Source organism: Ictidomys tridecemlineatus, chromosome 6, assembly GCF_052094955.1.
Source record: "Ictidomys tridecemlineatus isolate mIctTri1 chromosome 6, mIctTri1.hap1, whole genome shotgun sequence".
Classification (NCBI taxonomy): domain Eukaryota; kingdom Metazoa; phylum Chordata; class Mammalia; order Rodentia; family Sciuridae; genus Ictidomys; species Ictidomys tridecemlineatus.
Window position 1 is genome coordinate 188,001,709 of NC_135482.1, and position 17,586 is coordinate 188,019,294.

General features: G+C 53.8%; 1 protein-coding gene across 7 annotated transcripts in view; it reads left to right on the forward strand.

Moving 5' to 3' along the window:
• Farp1 (FERM, ARH/RhoGEF and pleckstrin domain protein 1) overlaps window positions 1-17,586 on the forward strand; it is a 263,579-nt gene that overhangs the window by 155,305 nt on the left and 90,688 nt on the right. For all 7 annotated transcript variants that reach the window (XM_078016237.1, XM_078016241.1, XM_021729859.3 and 4 more), the window contains exon 3: window positions 5,609-5,713. In XM_078016237.1, the coding sequence (XP_077872363.1) occupies window positions 5,609-5,713 (105 nt within the window). The remainder of the gene's footprint in view (window positions 1-5,608; window positions 5,714-17,586) is intronic.

A 17,586-nucleotide genomic window follows, 5' to 3' on the forward strand; every position in this document is an offset into this window, starting at 1 on the left:
TGGCAAGGGGAGGGAGACTAAACCCCCAGTCTACAGGAGAATATGGCCACATTCTTTTAGAAGTGAAAACAAAATATGTTCCTGCATAAAACTTGACGCCATAGAAATAACTTGAAGGCATAGGAATGGCTCAAAGTTCCAAAGAACTAAAGCAACTCTGACCCAGGGTTCGTACCGGCTGCAAGCTGGCCTTGGCCGTGCACCCCGCTTGGTATGCAGAGCGCAGTTCCTGGCCTTCCCCAGGAGGGCCAACCTCCGCCTAAGTTCAGCTTTAGAGGACCCCCAAAAAGCCAGCCCAAAGCAGAGAAAGCTGTACAGACACACAGCTCGGAGTCAGCAGCCTCGTTTGCATCGTAGATTAAAATTCAGATGCTTCTGGGAGCATGATTAAAAGCCAATAAGAATAAAGCGATAAAACATTTGATTACACAGTCTCACTAATGACTGGTTTGTTCTCCAAAATAAAACACTGCGAATATTGTTGACCTCCGGTAAGGAAGTGCGCCTGGAATCCTATGATCAGGCCGGGCAGCGTGCGGAGCTCGTGGACTTGGTTTCTTGGAGGCAACGTGAGCCTTAAGGATCCGCCTCGCCCTCCAGTACAAACACTCAAGAAAATGGGACATGTGAGAAAACATGCATTTGCTGTCGGATCTCTGTCACGTCAGACCACACTGTCATCCACAGGTTTTCACATGGTGCCTGTGTAACTTCCTCACGTATGAGAGTCTGGGCACCAGCAGGTCTGTGGGTGCCGGCTTGTGCTGTAGTAAGTCACTCTGAGGACGTGCACCTGCAGAAGCTCTTCAGGGGCTCTGCTCTGTGTTCTGCCACCCCTTCCCCACCCAAGTTTATTAACCGGTTACAGGCCTTTTTTCTTGTTAAAGGCCGTAGAGAGCTAGTCGATGGGTCGCTTTTGATGCCGTCACTGGCGTCCAGGGCAAAGCCTGCCCCGAGGTGTGATTGTGGTCACTTCCCAGCATGCTCATTTCATGCCTTTTTTGCCAGACACGTATGAAGAAGGTCTTTATCCCAAGGAATATTAGCAAATAGGCAGGACGCACGCTTTCTCCCTCCGTAATGAGGTTCTATCTCAGTATTTTTCTTATTTTGAAACAGGGTCTCCTTAACTTGCTTAGGGCCTATTAAGTTCCTGAGGCTGGCCTTGAACTTGCGATTCTCCTACTTCTGCCTTCCAGGTCTTTGGGATCACAGGCCCGTGACATCAGGCTGTTTTTCTTATTCTTAGAAGGCTAACGTTGTGAGTAGTAACGTTTCTCGGTGTGAGCCCCAGCATTCAGTTACTGTTTCCCACTTTCCCTATGTATTTTCTATTGTGGTTAAACAAACAGAACATACAAACGTACCATTGTGACCGTCTGTAAGTGTGCAGCTCGGTGGCATTCATACGTGGACGCTGCTGGGCAGCCGTCACCACTGTCCGTCTCCAGCACTCCCACCCCCACTGCACCATTAAACACTAACATTCCCCCTGCAGCCCCTGGGAACCCCATTCTGCTTTCTGTCTCTCTGGATCTCACACTCAGTCACTGCATTTAAGTGACCCTTTGTAGCTGGCTTAGTTCACTTAGTGCAGTGTCTTCAGGGTTCATCCATGAGTCGCATGCACCACAGCTCCCTGACTTTTTAAGGCTGAGGAACATGCCACTGTGCGCATGTTGCTATGTGTTGGAGTGGTTTGTCCCCCGAGGGCGCCTTGGTTGGAGGTCGGTCCTCAGCGTGGTGGTGTTGAAGTGGTGGGGACTTTGAGAGGTGGGGTCCAGGGAGAGGTGCTCAGGTCTTTGGGGGTGTGCCCTTGGAAGGGATCGAGGTATTTTGTGGAACCCCTGAGGTAGTTCTCATCAAAGGGTTGCTGTGCAAGAGCAAGCCTGCCACTCCCCAGCCTGCTCGGGTCCTCGCCACAGTGTGCTCTCTTGTCCTCTGTTCCTCTCACCTGTTGGATGTCTTCTGCCGAGGCCTTCACCAGAGCCAGGCTTTTTCGGTGCCCTGTGCCTGTGCCTCTAGGACTGTGCGCTAAATATGCCTCTTTTCTTTAAGCCACCCAGCCACAAATACTTCCTGATAATAATGGAGAACTTGGTACTAAATATGCGTCTCCTACCTCTCGCTCATCAGTTATTAATCCACCACTGCATATTTGGGTTTTTCCATCCTTGGGCTCTTTTGAATAATGCTGCTCTGCATATGGGTGTACGAGTATCTTTCGGTACAGTGCTGGCAGCCCTTTTGATACTATACCCAGGAGCAGAATTGCTGAATTATAGGATGATTGATTCCATGTTTAATTTTTTGAGAAGCCACCGTACTGTTTTCCGTCGCGGCTGCATCATTTCTACAGTCTCTGGTGTGATTTGTACAGAATAACTTTCAGAGTGAAGTTCAGGGACTCATTAAAGGCAAGAATAGCTCCTCTTAAAGGACGCGGAGGAAGCCCATTCCAAGCCTCCCTCCTCTGAGATGCCTTCTCCAAAGCCGAATGTTGCCTGGGTACGTTGATGCACCCAGATAGTTTTGTGTCAATTCCTGAAAGGAAAGGGAAGCGGGGTCCTGATGACATCATGGTATCATGCTATCCAGAGGCATTTTAGGTTGTAGCAGCTCGGTACACTTTGAGATATTAATGCCAAGTCCATTCCAGTGACATTTACCTAGAAAACTGTCAAGTCTGGATGCATTTAAGCCTTAGAAATGCTTTCTAGTGGTCCTATGTCCTGGGTTTTCTTATCTCTGAATATAGCTGACATTCGCAGGACAACTCATAGAAGGCTTTATAGGCATCTATTTTATAGATAAAATTTAGGGGCCATAAAGCTACCATTCAAATTCTAAGTTAACATCCCCATGTTTAAAAATAAATTCAGTACCTTAAAAAAATCATTTTCTATAACCATTCATACAAAATAATAAGTCTCAAGAAAAGTTTTAAGGATCAAGACCAGTTCTGTCATCTATGAGGTAGATTCCAAGCATCCGCTTCAAACCCTTCCTGGTGCAGGAAACCGTCACTGTGGTGCTTGTCTCTGGCAGGACAGAAGTAGCATTCACAGCGCTAAAGGAATGAGCAGGTCCAGTCTGGGCACAGCCTGTGTGAGGACCAGGGTCTGCGCCACACCTTCACGGATCTCTGCTGACTCCGTAAGGGACCCAGTTTCGGATGGTAACTCTCCTCCTCCGTCTCCTGTGAAGGGCTCCGTCTAACACCCTGGGCATAAAGACATCCATTGTGAATTGATTTTTTCCTGCTTCTTTAGATTTCCAGGGTTGAGCTGTGAAATGTCTCATTTCTCGGACTCTGTAAATCGAGATGAAGTTATCAAATTCCCTTAGTTCCAGGAATTCTCTGGGAAACGCGAGTGCCTGCCAGCTGGGCAGATAGGTATTGGGGCCTCATTTTTGTTAACAAATAGACAATGTCGAGAATTGTGAGGAAGAGCGTGGAAGGGGAAAAATAATCTTGTATAGTAGAGGAGTTCTTCTATCATTTTTTTATTTGGGGGCCTATTTTTATAATGTTCTTATTCACATCTACAGATTTTACTGGGGTTGCTGGGATGAAAGGAGGTCCTAGAATAAATAGCTGTGCGTAAGTCAGTCATGTAGGTCTTCGGAGGCTGGTGTGAGAACTTGAACCCAGGACCAGGAACTAGTGTGGGCCAGCTTTCCCGCTGTGTCAGCCTGACTGGGAAATGCCTGAACATAGCATGTCTGCGACAGGACGGATGGTACGCCAAAGTGGTGGGAAATGAGATCGGCGACCAGTAGTCCATGCTGCTCTGTGTTCATTCCCTGGATAAGTGAGCCTGGGCTGGGAGAGAGTTTGCCAGGGAAGAATGGGGGTCAAAGCACCCACGTGTTATTCCTGCCACCTGCACATGTGAAACTGCTCTACCGTCGAGCTCTACAGCCTGAGTGGAGACTACCCACCCTCAGGCAGCTGTGAGAACCTTCCAGGTTTCAGTGGGTGGGAGCACGAAGTGGCATCTGCTTAAAAATAAAATAAGTCGTGCATGGTATTGATGGCAAAAGCGTTTTTATTGAATTGGCCTCTCTGGCCGCGCCATCCTCCACACTTGCTGCCTGCCAGTCTCCCAGGTTGCTAAATGGCTCCTAAAAGGCTCTGCTCTTCTCAGAGAAAGTATGAAACCAGGAACTGTGGACAGCAATGGCTCTGAAACATTTTTCTTCCTTTTTCTTAGGATTCTAAGCTCTTTAAGGTAGAAATTGGGTTCCTATATTTAATGCTCCTTATTCCCGTGAGTAGAATTGACATTGATCTGCATGAGTAGCAGGCACTGGTGGAGTGCCAGTACTCTGCTCGGCCTCGGGAATATAGAGGTGCATAAAGTAGCCCCAGATTCATTGAGGACACAGACTCAGTTGGGAAGAGGTAACTTTCATTCATTTGTGCACTCACTGATTTCAACCAAACCTGTCGGTCTTTGGGCATTGTGGATCCCAGGATGATTAAAATATGGCATTTCCCTCCAGCGTGAGTACAATCTAGTTTACACACAAAACAAAGCCAGAAAGCATAAATGCTGTGGAGAAGAGAGGCTCAGGGGTGTGATTTCAACTGTTACCAAAAAAGTCTTGGACATGACTTGAAATTTATGTTCACGTAAAACCTGCCCACAAGTATTTATAGCAGCTTTATTCATAATTACCAAAACATGGACGCAACCAAAGGTGCTCTTAAGTAGGTGAATGTAGAGACAAACTGGAACATTCAGGCCACGGAATATTATTCAGCAATAAAAAGGAATGAGCCATCAAGCCACCTAGAGACACAGGGGGACATTAAATGAGTGTTACTAGGTAAACAAAACCAGGATGAAAAGCCTTTGTGTTGTACCATCCCAACTACATGACTACATGAAGGTAACTGTAGAGCCAGGAGGAAGATCCGTGGTTGCCTGGAATGTGGGGGGATGAATAGCGAGAGCACAGAGGATCTTTAGGGGAAGCTGGTTTCCTTCAGTGGACCTGTTCTGTGCGACCCCATAATGGTGGAGACTTGTCTATACGTTGGTTGACGCCCGTAGAACTTCACAGCACAAAGAGTGAACCGCAGGAAGAGATACAGACTTTGGGTGACAGTAATGTCTCAATATTGGCTCAGTAGTTAGAACAGATGTGCCACACTGCTGTGAGACATTAGCAACAGGGACACTGTGGGTGGCATGGAAGGGGACTCTATTTTCTATAAAACTGCTCTAAGGGCTGAGGATATCGCTCAGCTGGTAGAGTGCTTGCCTCGAATGCACAAGGCCCTGGGCTCAATGCCCAGCACCAAAAAAACCCCAAAAACCTGCTCTAAAATCAGTCTACTATTGGAAAAGGGAGAGAGGGGTGCCCGGGATTGGGGTGGAGAGAAGGTGGCAGAGATTCACCTTTAAGTTTGGGGATGGCGGGAGCAGGCCACAGAGGTGTGGCTGGGCCTGGCACTCAGGGTGGCGTGGCGGTGGATGGTGGCTGGCTGCACAGACCTGCAGATCTGGGAACTGAGAGGGCTCCTTCATGGAGGAGCCCTGGTGGGATTTGGCTGCTGCCCGACTCGAGGGTTAACGCCTGTTGTTTCTGTTCCCAGCAAAGAGCTCCAGGGAAGGTGTTGCTGGACGCCGTGTGCAGCCACCTCAACCTCGTGGAGGGCGACTACTTTGGCCTCGAGTTTCCTGATCACAAAAAGATCACGGTAGGAGACGCCAGTTAACGTTGCTATTTTACTGTCTGTCCATTTTGTGGTAATATTTGAATGCATACATATGTCTGTGTGTGTGTGTGTGTGTGTGTGTGTGTGTGTGTGTGTGTGTGTGTGTATGTGTGTGGGTGGGTGGGTGCACACGCAAGCGTGTATATCACCAAAATATAATTTCAAATGCATGATGAAAGTAACCCGTGCACATGGTCGGCGAGTTCAAGGAGGACACGAGGTGAGCTGTCCCTCCCGCCTGGGAACATCCTTATCTTTGCAATGCACAGATGTGAGGAAACAATCGACAGTGCCCTGCGCTCCCCTCACTGGCAGGGGAGATTTCCTTCTCAGCATAGCCAGCCCTCTTCCTTCTTTTTCGCAGCTGCGCATATAATTTGCAACTTCCAGTGTCAGGGATTCACAACTTTGCTTTTTTTTTTTTTTCCTTTTTCTTTCCTTCATTTTTTTTTTTTTTTTGAAGCTATAAAAATGAAGCCACGGTGAATATATTATTGCAAGATTTCTGTAGTTCAAGTCCAAATGCCTGGCATTGCCCAACCTGTAGGTCCAACCATTTTTAAGTTGCTAAATAAATCAGAATGTCCTTTGGAAAAACAAATCTCACTGTTCTGAGTCCAACATTTAGAGTACAGTTTCCTGCTGTTTTTACCTGCCTTGTGTGACGGCACTTACTGGAGGCTGTGTCCTAGTCCACTTTCTGTCAGTCACTTCCTTTGCAGGCTGTAAGGTCCCTGGCTCTGCTTCTGGTGATTCTTTCCCATGCACCAAGGACCTGGTCCCCATCACCCTCCTGGCATCCAGTGATGAGCAAGGTGCAGGGACCTGGTCCCCATCACCCTCCTGGCATCCAGTGATGAGCAAGGTGCGGGGACCTGGTCCCCATCACCCTCCTGGCATCCAGTGATGAGCAAGGTGCGGGGACCTGGTCCCCATCACCCTCCTGGCATCCAGTGATGAGCAAGGTGCGGGGACCTGGTCCCCATCACCCTCCTGGCATCCAGTGATGAGCAAGGTGCAGGGACCTGGTCTAGTCACCCTCCTGGCATCGAGTGATGAGCAAGGTGCAGGGACCTGGTCCCCATCACCCTCCTGGCATCGAGTGATGAGCAAGGTGCAGGGACCTGGTCCCCATCACCCTCCTGGCATCCAGTGATGAGCAAGGTGCAGGGACCTGGTCCAGTCACCCTCCTGGCATCCAGTGATGAGCAAGGTGGGGGGACCTGGTCCAGTCACCCTCCTGGCATCCAGTGATGAGCAAGGTGCGGGGACCTGGTCCCCATCACCCTCCTGGCATCCAGTGATGAGCAAGGTGTGGGGACCTGGTCCCCATCACCCTCCTGGCATCCAGTGATGAGCAAGGTGCAGGGACCTGGTCTAGTCACCCTCCTGGCATCCAGTGATGAGCAAGGTGCAGGGACCTGGTCCCCATCACCCTCCTGGCATCGAGTGATGAGCAAGGTGCAGGGACCTGGTCCCCATCACCCTCCTGGCATCCAGTGATGAGCAAGGTGCAGGGACCTGGTCCAGTCACCCTCCTGGCATCCAGTGATGAGCAAGGTGCAGGGACCTGGTCCCCATCACCCTCCTGGCATCCAGTGATGAGCAAGGTGCAGGGACCTGGTCTAGTCACCCTCCTGGCATCCAGTGATGAGCAAGGTGCAGGGACCTGGTCTAGTCACCCTCCTGGCATCCAGTGATGAGCAAGGTGCAGGGACCTGGTCCCCATCACCCTCCTGGCATCGAGTGATGAGCAAGGTGCAGGGACCTGGTCCCCATCACCCTCCTGGCATCCAGTGATGAGCAAGGTGCAGGGACCTGGTCCAGCCACCCTCCTGGCATCCAGTGATGAGCAAGGTGTGGGGACCTGGTCCAGTCACCCTCCTGGCATCCAGTGATGAGCAAGGTGCAGGGACCTGGTCCCCATCACCCTCCTGGCATCCAGTGATGAGCAAGGTGCAGGGACCTGGTCCAGTCACCCTCCTGGCATCCAGTGATGAGCAAGGTGGGGGGACCTGGTCCAGTCACCCTCCTGGCATCCAGTGATGAGCAAGGTGCGGGGACCTGGTCCCCATCACCCTCCTGGCATCCAGTGATGAGCAAGGTGTGGGGACCTGGTCCCCATCACCCTCCTGGCATCCAGTGATGAGCAAGGTGCAGGGACCTGGTCCCCATCACCCTCCTGGCATCCAGTGATGAGCAAGGTGCAGGGACCTGGTCCCCATCACCCTCCTGGCATCCAGTGATGAGCAAGGTGCAGGGACCTGGTCCAGTCACCCTCCTGGCATCCAGTGATGAGCAAGGTGCAGGGACCTGGTCCCCATCACCCTCCTGGCATCCAGTGATGAGCAAGGTGCAGGGACCTGGTCTAGTCACCCTCCTGGCATCCAGTGATGAGCAAGGTGGGGGGACCTGGTCTAGTCACCCTCCTGGCATCCAGTGATGAGCAAGGTGCAGGGACCTGGTCTAGTCACCCTCCTGGCATCCAGTGATGAGCAAGGTGCAGGGACCTGGTCCCCATCACCCTCCTGGCATCCAGTGATGAGCAAGGTGCAGGGACCTGGTCCAGTCACCCTCCTGGCATCCAGTGATGAGCAAGGTGCAGGGACCTGGTCTAGTCACCCTCCTGGCATCCAGTGATGAGCAAGGTGTGGGGACCTGGTCCCCATCACCCTCCTGGCATCTAGTGATGAGCAAGGTGCAGGGACCTGGTGCCCATCACCCTCCTGGCATCCAGTGATGAGCAAGGTGCAGGGACCTGGTCTAGTCACCCTCCTGGCATCCAGTGATGAGCAAGGTGCAGGGACCTGGTCCAGTCACCCTCCTGGCATCCAGTGATGAGCAAGGTGTGGGGACCTGGTCCCCATCACCCTTCTGGCATCCAGTGATGAGCAAGGTGTGGGGACCTGGTCCCCTGCACCTTGCTCATCACCACCCTCCTGGCATCCAGTGATGAGCAAGGTGCAGGGACCTGGTCCCCATCACCCTCCTGGCATCCAGTGATGAGCAAGGTGCAGGGACCTGGTCTAGTCACCCTCCTGGAATCCAGTGATGAGCAAGGTGCAGGGACCTGGTCTAGTCACCCTCCTGGCATCCAGTGATGAGCAAGGTGCAGGGACCTGGTCTAGTCACCCTCCTGGCATCGAGTGATGAGCAAGGTGCAGGGACCTGGTCCCCATCACCCTCCTGGCATCCAGTGATGAGCAAGGTGTGGGGACCTGGTCCAGTCACCCTCCTGGCATCCAGTGATGAGCAAGGTGCAGGGACCTGGTCCCCATCACCCTCCTGGCATCCAGTGATGAGCAAGGTGCAGGGACCTGGTCTAGTCACCCTCCTGGCATCCAGTGATGAGCAAGGTGCAGGGACCTGGTCCAGTCACCCTCCTGGCATCCAGTGATGAGCAAGGTGCAGGGACCTGGTCCCCATCACCCTCCTGGCATCCAGTGATGAGCAAGGTGCAGGGACCTGGTCTAGTCACCCTCCTGGCATCCAGTGATGAGCAAGGTGCAGGGACCTGGTCCAGTCACCCTCCTGGCATCCAGTGATGAGCAAGGTGCAGGGACCTGGTCCCCATCACCCTCCTGGCATCCAGTGATGAGCAAGGTGCAGGGACCTGGTCCCCATCACCCTCCTGGCATCGAGTGATGAGCAAGGTGCAGGGACCTGGTCCCCATCACCCTCCTGGCATCCAGTGATGAGCAAGGTGCAGGGACCTGGTCCCCATCACCCTCCTGGCATCCAGTGATGAGCAAGGTGCGGGGACCTGGTCCCCATCACCCTCCTGGCATCCAGTGATGAGCAAGGTGCGGGGACCTGGTCCCCATCACCCTCCTGGCATCCAGTGATGAGCAAGGTGCGGGGACCTGGTCCCCATCACCCTCCTGGCATCCAGTGATGAGCAAGGTGCAGGGACCTGGTCTAGTCACCCTCCTGGCATCGAGTGATGAGCAAGGTGCAGGGACCTGGTCCCCATCACCCTCCTGGCATCGAGTGATGAGCAAGGTGCAGGGACCTGGTCCCCATCACCCTCCTGGCATCCAGTGATGAGCAAGGTGCAGGGACCTGGTCCAGTCACCCTCCTGGCATCCAGTGATGAGCAAGGTGGGGGGACCTGGTCCAGTCACCCTCCTGGCATCCAGTGATGAGCAAGGTGCGGGGACCTGGTCCCCATCACCCTCCTGGCATCCAGTGATGAGCAAGGTGTGGGGACCTGGTCCCCATCACCCTCCTGGCATCCAGTGATGAGCAAGGTGCAGGGACCTGGTCTAGTCACCCTCCTGGCATCCAGTGATGAGCAAGGTGCAGGGACCTGGTCCCCATCACCCTCCTGGCATCGAGTGATGAGCAAGGTGCAGGGACCTGGTCCCCATCACCCTCCTGGCATCCAGTGATGAGCAAGGTGCAGGGACCTGGTCCAGTCACCCTCCTGGCATCCAGTGATGAGCAAGGTGCAGGGACCTGGTCCCCATCACCCTCCTGGCATCCAGTGATGAGCAAGGTGCAGGGACCTGGTCTAGTCACCCTCCTGGCATCCAGTGATGAGCAAGGTGCAGGGACCTGGTCTAGTCACCCTCCTGGCATCCAGTGATGAGCAAGGTGCAGGGACCTGGTCCCCATCACCCTCCTGGCATCGAGTGATGAGCAAGGTGCAGGGACCTGGTCCCCATCACCCTCCTGGCATCCAGTGATGAGCAAGGTGCAGGGACCTGGTCCAGCCACCCTCCTGGCATCCAGTGATGAGCAAGGTGTGGGGACCTGGTCCAGTCACCCTCCTGGCATCCAGTGATGAGCAAGGTGCAGGGACCTGGTCCCCATCACCCTCCTGGCATCCAGTGATGAGCAAGGTGCAGGGACCTGGTCCAGTCACCCTCCTGGCATCCAGTGATGAGCAAGGTGGGGGGACCTGGTCCAGTCACCCTCCTGGCATCCAGTGATGAGCAAGGTGCGGGGACCTGGTCCCCATCACCCTCCTGGCATCCAGTGATGAGCAAGGTGTGGGGACCTGGTCCCCATCACCCTCCTGGCATCCAGTGATGAGCAAGGTGCAGGGACCTGGTCCCCATCACCCTCCTGGCATCCAGTGATGAGCAAGGTGCAGGGACCTGGTCCCCATCACCCTCCTGGCATCCAGTGATGAGCAAGGTGCAGGGACCTGGTCCAGTCACCCTCCTGGCATCCAGTGATGAGCAAGGTGCAGGGACCTGGTCCCCATCACCCTCCTGGCATCCAGTGATGAGCAAGGTGCAGGGACCTGGTCTAGTCACCCTCCTGGCATCCAGTGATGAGCAAGGTGGGGGGACCTGGTCTAGTCACCCTCCTGGCATCCAGTGATGAGCAAGGTGCAGGGACCTGGTCTAGTCACCCTCCTGGCATCCAGTGATGAGCAAGGTGCAGGGACCTGGTCCCCATCACCCTCCTGGCATCCAGTGATGAGCAAGGTGCAGGGACCTGGTCCAGTCACCCTCCTGGCATCCAGTGATGAGCAAGGTGCAGGGACCTGGTCTAGTCACCCTCCTGGCATCCAGTGATGAGCAAGGTGTGGGGACCTGGTCCCCATCACCCTCCTGGCATCTAGTGATGAGCAAGGTGCAGGGACCTGGTGCCCATCACCCTCCTGGCATCCAGTGATGAGCAAGGTGCAGGGACCTGGTCTAGTCACCCTCCTGGCATCCAGTGATGAGCAAGGTGCAGGGACCTGGTCCAGTCACCCTCCTGGCATCCAGTGATGAGCAAGGTGTGGGGACCTGGTCCCCATCACCCTTCTGGCATCCAGTGATGAGCAAGGTGTGGGGACCTGGTCCCCTGCACCTTGCTCATCACCACCCTCCTGGCATCCAGTGATGAGCAAGGTGCAGGGACCTGGTCCCCATCACCCTCCTGGCATCCAGTGATGAGCAAGGTGCAGGGACCTGGTCTAGTCACCCTCCTGGAATCCAGTGATGAGCAAGGTGCAGGGACCTGGTCTAGTCACCCTCCTGGCATCCAGTGATGAGCAAGGTGCAGGGACCTGGTCTAGTCACCCTCCTGGCATCGAGTGATGAGCAAGGTGCAGGGACCTGGTCCCCATCACCCTCCTGGCATCCAGTGATGAGCAAGGTGTGGGGACCTGGTCCAGTCACCCTCCTGGCATCCAGTGATGAGCAAGGTGCAGGGACCTGGTCCCCATCACCCTCCTGGCATCCAGTGATGAGCAAGGTGCAGGGACCTGGTCTAGTCACCCTCCTGGCATCCAGTGATGAGCAAGGTGCAGGGACCTGGTCCAGTCACCCTCCTGGCATCCAGTGATGAGCAAGGTGCAGGGACCTGGTCCCCATCACCCTCCTGGCATCCAGTGATGAGCAAGGTGCAGGGACCTGGTCTAGTCACCCTCCTGGCATCCAGTGATGAGCAAGGTGCAGGGACCTGGTCCAGTCACCCTCCTGGCATCCAGTGATGAGCAAGGTGCAGGGACCTGGTCCCCATCACCCTCCTGGCATCCAGTGATGAGCAAGGTGCAGGGACCTGGTCTAGTCACCCTCCTGGCATCCAGTGATGAACAAGGTGCAGGGACCTGGTCCAGTCACCCTCCTGGCATCCAGTGATGAGCAAGGTGCAGGGACCTGGTCCAGTCACCCTCCTGGCATCCAGTGATGAGCAAGGTGCAGGGACCTGGTCCCCATCACCCTCCTGGCATCCAGTGATGAGCAAGGTGCAGGGACCTGGTCTAGTCACCCTCCTGGCATCCAGTGATGAACAAGGTGCAGGGACCTGGTCCAGTCACCCTCCTGGCATCCAGTGATGAGCAAGGTGCAGGGACCTGGTCCCCATCACCCTCCTGGCATCCAGTGATGAGCAAGGTGCGGGGACCTGGTCCCCATCACCCTCCTGGCATCGAGGTGATGAGCAAGGTGCAGGGACCTGGTCTAGTCACCCTCCTGGCATCCAGTGATGAGCAAGGTGCGGGGACCTGGTCCCCATCACCCTCCTGGCATCCAGTGATGAGCAAGGTGGGGGGACCTGGTCCAGTCACCCTCCTGGCATCCAGTGATGAGCAAGGTGGGGGGACCTGGTCTAGTCACCCTCCTGGCATCCAGTGATGAGCAAGGTGTGGGGACCTGGTCCAGTCACCCTCCTGGCATCCAGTGATGAGCAAGGTGCAGGGACCTGGTCCCCATCACCCTCCTGGCATCCAGTGATGAGCAAGGTGCAGGGACCTGGTCCCCATCACCCTCCTGGCATCGAGTGATGAGCAAGGTGCAGGGACCTGGTCCCCATCACCCTCCTGGCATCCAGTGATGAGCAAGGTGCGGGGACCTGGTCTAGTCACCCTCCTGGCATCGAGTGATGAGCAAGGTGCAGGGACCTGGTCTAGTCACCCTCCTGGCATCCAGTGATGAGCAAGGTGCAGGGACCTGGTCTAGTCACCCTCCTGGCATCCAGTGATGAGCAAGGTGTGGGGACCTGGTCCAGTCACCCTCCTGGCATCGAGTGATGAGCAAGGTGCAGGGACCTGGTCTAGTCACCCTCCTGGCATCCAGTGATGAGCAAGGTGCAGGGAATATATGCTCCAGGCTGAGTCACAGGCCACAGGGGCATGTGACAGGTGTCATGGAGGGCTGCTGGGCAGTGGGAGCAGCAGACATTGTGTTCAGGAAATCCTTCCCAGATATTACCAAACCGAGGTCCAGGAGCGGGAGGGCCTGACCTACCAGAATGTTCCAGGGAGAGGAGCACCTCATGGACAAATACCAGAAATCAAGTGGCCTCTTCAGGAACCTGCAGACAAGGCAGAGTTGGGGGGTTGGGAACGGGCAGTGGTGAAGATGGTAGACATGGAAAGGTGGGCGGGGGGCCAGAGGGCAAGGGCTTTCTGTGCCATTACTGTCCAATAGGACAGGAGCCACCTACATAATTTTGACTGTTCTGGTAGCTATATTCAAAAAGGCTTAAACAAATCAGTTGAAATTAATTTTAAAACATATCTAACAGCATATACCATTCATCCGTAATCAGTGTAACTACGAGTAGGGTGTCTTCCTATTAAGTCTGGTGTGCGTTCGACACTTCGGCCCCTCGCTTCAGGTAGGATTTGTGTGCTCAGTAGCCGTGTGTAGAGGGGCCTTTGTACTGGACAGTGGTTGCCTGTAGTCAGGGGCCACCCAGGTCATGGGCTGGTGAAGCTGTTCCTCTACTCCAGAGGGAAGTGGTGTGGTCTGATTTGCTCTAGAAAGACAACAGCAGCCAGATTGGAATAGGACGAGACTGCAGCCCAGAGACCTGCAGGACACATCGCGATTAGGCAGGAGGTGGACTGGCCAGAGGCAGGGAGCACGGAGGGTGGGGGCAGAAGATGGATTCCAGAGGCCGAGGCCGAGGGAGGACGTGGTTTAGGGCGCCACTGGTTGGGTGATTGGGCTCAGGGCAGCTCGGCTGTGGCCTTCACTGTCTGGATCACACAGCCCCTTGCTGGAGAAGGAGAGCTGGAGGGAAGACCCTGCCCAGGGGAGGATGACGAGTCCTGTCAGATACGGGCAGCGGGTGGCTGGCTGGTGGCAGTGTCTGGTGGGCAGGACCAGAAGGCCGTCTCCTGGCAGAGGACAGGAAAGAAACCGAGCGGAAGTCAGGCTCCGGAATCTTGATCGTTGTGAATATCGATTGATGCTCTGAAACTGGATGGGAAGGGAGGGTGAGGAGAGGGGCCGGGGAGGAATACGACATGGAGGGGACCGAGAAGGCACAGCCCTCAAAGGAGGTGCAGACAGCAGAGGGGGACGGTCCAGATGTGGGACAGAGAGCCTCCAAGGACGGAGCAGGCAGAGGAAGGCGCTGTCTCCTGCCCCAAGCCCTGCCCGGAGCCAGCAGGGCAGAGCCAGCCTCATGCCAGTGCTGCCTGGACCACGCGAGTGCAGGTGGTGTCTTCTCTACTGTGATCACCTCCAGTGTGCTCCACGAATCTTAGCTTGCCCGACTCCCACCCGTCTTCTCCTGAAGCTGCAGATGGCCGCAGCAGACCTGTCAGATCTAAGCCTGCGTCCCCCCTTCACCTGACAGCTGATCTGGGCTTCACCACGTGACGCTGGGGGAGAAACGTGCGCTGATGTGTCAGGTGGCAAGAGGGGCGTGGTTTCCATTCATTAGCTTGGGAAGAGAGGGCCACAGAAACAAACCGTCACCACGTGGCAGGTGCATGTCACTCAGAACATTGCTTCATAAGCTTATTTTATGTTGAAATCATAGTTTTCAAAACTCCCGAAGCCATGTTATCTGCTTATTTCCGACAAGCCTGCTACATGCCTTCTGGTGTCACTCCAGCTCCGAGGGCTTTCCTGTTCCAGTCTGTCTGTCCCATCCAGGGGACGCCGCCTTTCCAACCCGAAGTCTGAACTGACATCTGCACTTTGCAGCTCAGGGGTTCTGAGTCTGGGGATTGTTCCCCACCTGGGCCCCCAGTGGGCAGACCTGGGCTGTAACTGTGTTCTCCTGACTCCAGGTTCAGGCCCTTTTCTGCCAGCCACGGCGGGTGCTTCTCTTTTCCTAGGCTGACTTTTTTCAAGTTTTTATCAGACTTGATTTTTATGGTTTATGATATTGCTTAGGAATGGGCTTAACTGTAGAATAAAGGAAACCCCATTAACAATGACTTAAAGAAAGAGGTGTTTATTTTTCACATGTACTATAAATAAAAATGCAGGACTGGGGATGTAGCTCAGAGGTAGGATATGTGCAGACCCTGGGTTCAATCCCACCAAAAAATTTATACCAATAATAAAAAATATGTGGGCCGGTGCTGGGGTTATATCTCAGTGGGAGAGTGCTTGTTTAGCATGTGTGAAACCCTGGGTTTGATCCTTGGAACCACATAAAAATAAATAAAATAAAGGTATTATATCCATCTACAACTAAAAAAAAAAAATTTTTTGAATCTGTGAGCCAACCATGGCCATTTACCACATGCCAGAGTGGTCTAGTCCCAGGGGCTCAAACTTGACCCAGTTCCTCTTCTCATGGAGTTTATATTCTAGAATGGGCATCAAACTTTTTAGAAAGAGCCACATAGAAAATACCATACATATAATAATCTGTGGGCTCTGCAGCCACAAGATCTCAGCAGTCGCTATTTAAATCTGTTGCCGTAGAGTACGAGCAACCATAGGCAATGTGGACAGGATTGGGCATAGCTGTGTTCCAATAAAACTTTATCAAGTTTGTCAACACTGTCTGAGAGAGTGAATGGCCGTTTACTAGGTTACTCTTGGTGTTTCACTGGTGAAATTCAAAGCCCTTTTCTCTCTCTTCCTCTCTCTCTCTCTCTCTCTCTTTTTTTTTTTTTTTTTGATTTTTATGAGGAATCCCATTCTTTAAGGGGTCAAGTCTTTGTGAAGTCCACGTTCCCTGGTCCAGGGGTTCAGGTTCTGTTTAGACACAGGCTGTGCTCTTGGTTGCCATTCCATTTTTGACCCTGTGTCAGTGTTTTACTGTGTGTCAACTCTGGGATCCCAACCTGAGAGCTGATTTCACTTAATTGTAAAAACAAGTTGTTTTTGGAGAATGGATCTGTGACATTAGAGGGGACGGCGTACTTACTAGAAGGGGTACAGCTGGGGTCCTGTCTGTGTTTCCTGACCTGGGTGCTGGTCTATGGGTGCGATCCATTTGTGAAAATTCAGTAGCTTTGCAGTTGTAACGTGTGCCATGTGTGGGGATATAGGTGTGTCTTCCATGAAAGTTTACCCCAAAATGCACACCGCAGCAGACCCCATGGCCAAATGCAGAGGTGGGCTGATGGGATCTGGTTGGGAGGTTCCCATGACCGTCTTGACCAAATAATCTGAGGAAGAACAGCTCACGTGTGGGAGTAACAAACACTAGTTGTGTTTTCCCTCTGCCCAGACAAATTTGCTTGGGCATGTGAGATTTGCACCTTTACCCGGGATGCTGGGAAGTGCCACCTTTTAGCCAAGTGATATAACAAAGCAGTTGAAATTACACTGTGGTCAGATTGCTGGCGCTGACCTCGCTGGGAGCCTCTTAGTAGCAGGCGACTGGGCCATGTTGCTTCAGCCCACTGAGCCTCACTTAGTGAAATGGGAGTAACATTGCCCGGCTAGTAGCTTCTGGAAGGATCGCATGCAATAGTATCTGTTCGCCTGGGAGCCCAGTGTAAGGGGCTTGGGAAGGTGTTCAGAAAGCATGCGTTATCCATCCTCATGGTTATCCAGACCACAGGAACTCTGCCATCTTGCCACTTCACGCATACAGGGCAGTGGTGTTGGCCAAGAGCACAGTGCTGTGAGCCCGTCTCCAGAACCTGTCCATCACGTGACCTCCATTCTGCACCCACTGAGCTCCCTGATTCCCCTCCCTCCATCCCCTACACCCACCACTCTACTTCTAAGAATTTGAGCCCTCATGTCCCTGGAGTCTTGCAGTATCTGCCCTTCTGTGACTGGCACATTTTACTCAGCAGGGTGTCCTCGAGGTTTGTTTATATGACAGGCTTCCACTCTCTTCAACACTGAGTGATATTTCCACTATACACACACTGCGCGTGTGTGCCCAGTCATCTGTTGATGGACACCTGGCTTGCTTCTCCCTGGGCTGTTGTGGGCAGTGCTGCCTGGACCACGTGTGTGCTGTCACCCTGATGTGTAACACCGTGTGACCCTTATCTTTGCCAGGCTCCATGCAGGGGCTGCTCCTGTGCTGCCCAGGAGTGAGGCCATCTTGCAGGTTCTGCCCATTTCTGTGAGTGTGATAGGTGCGAACGAGTCCCAGGTGGTACGTTGACTTCCAGCTCAGCCTCTCTCCCTCGCCTCATCCTTTCTGTTCCTGGAAGAATTCAAGTCAGAGCACCCCCACCCCCAGCCCCACTTTGT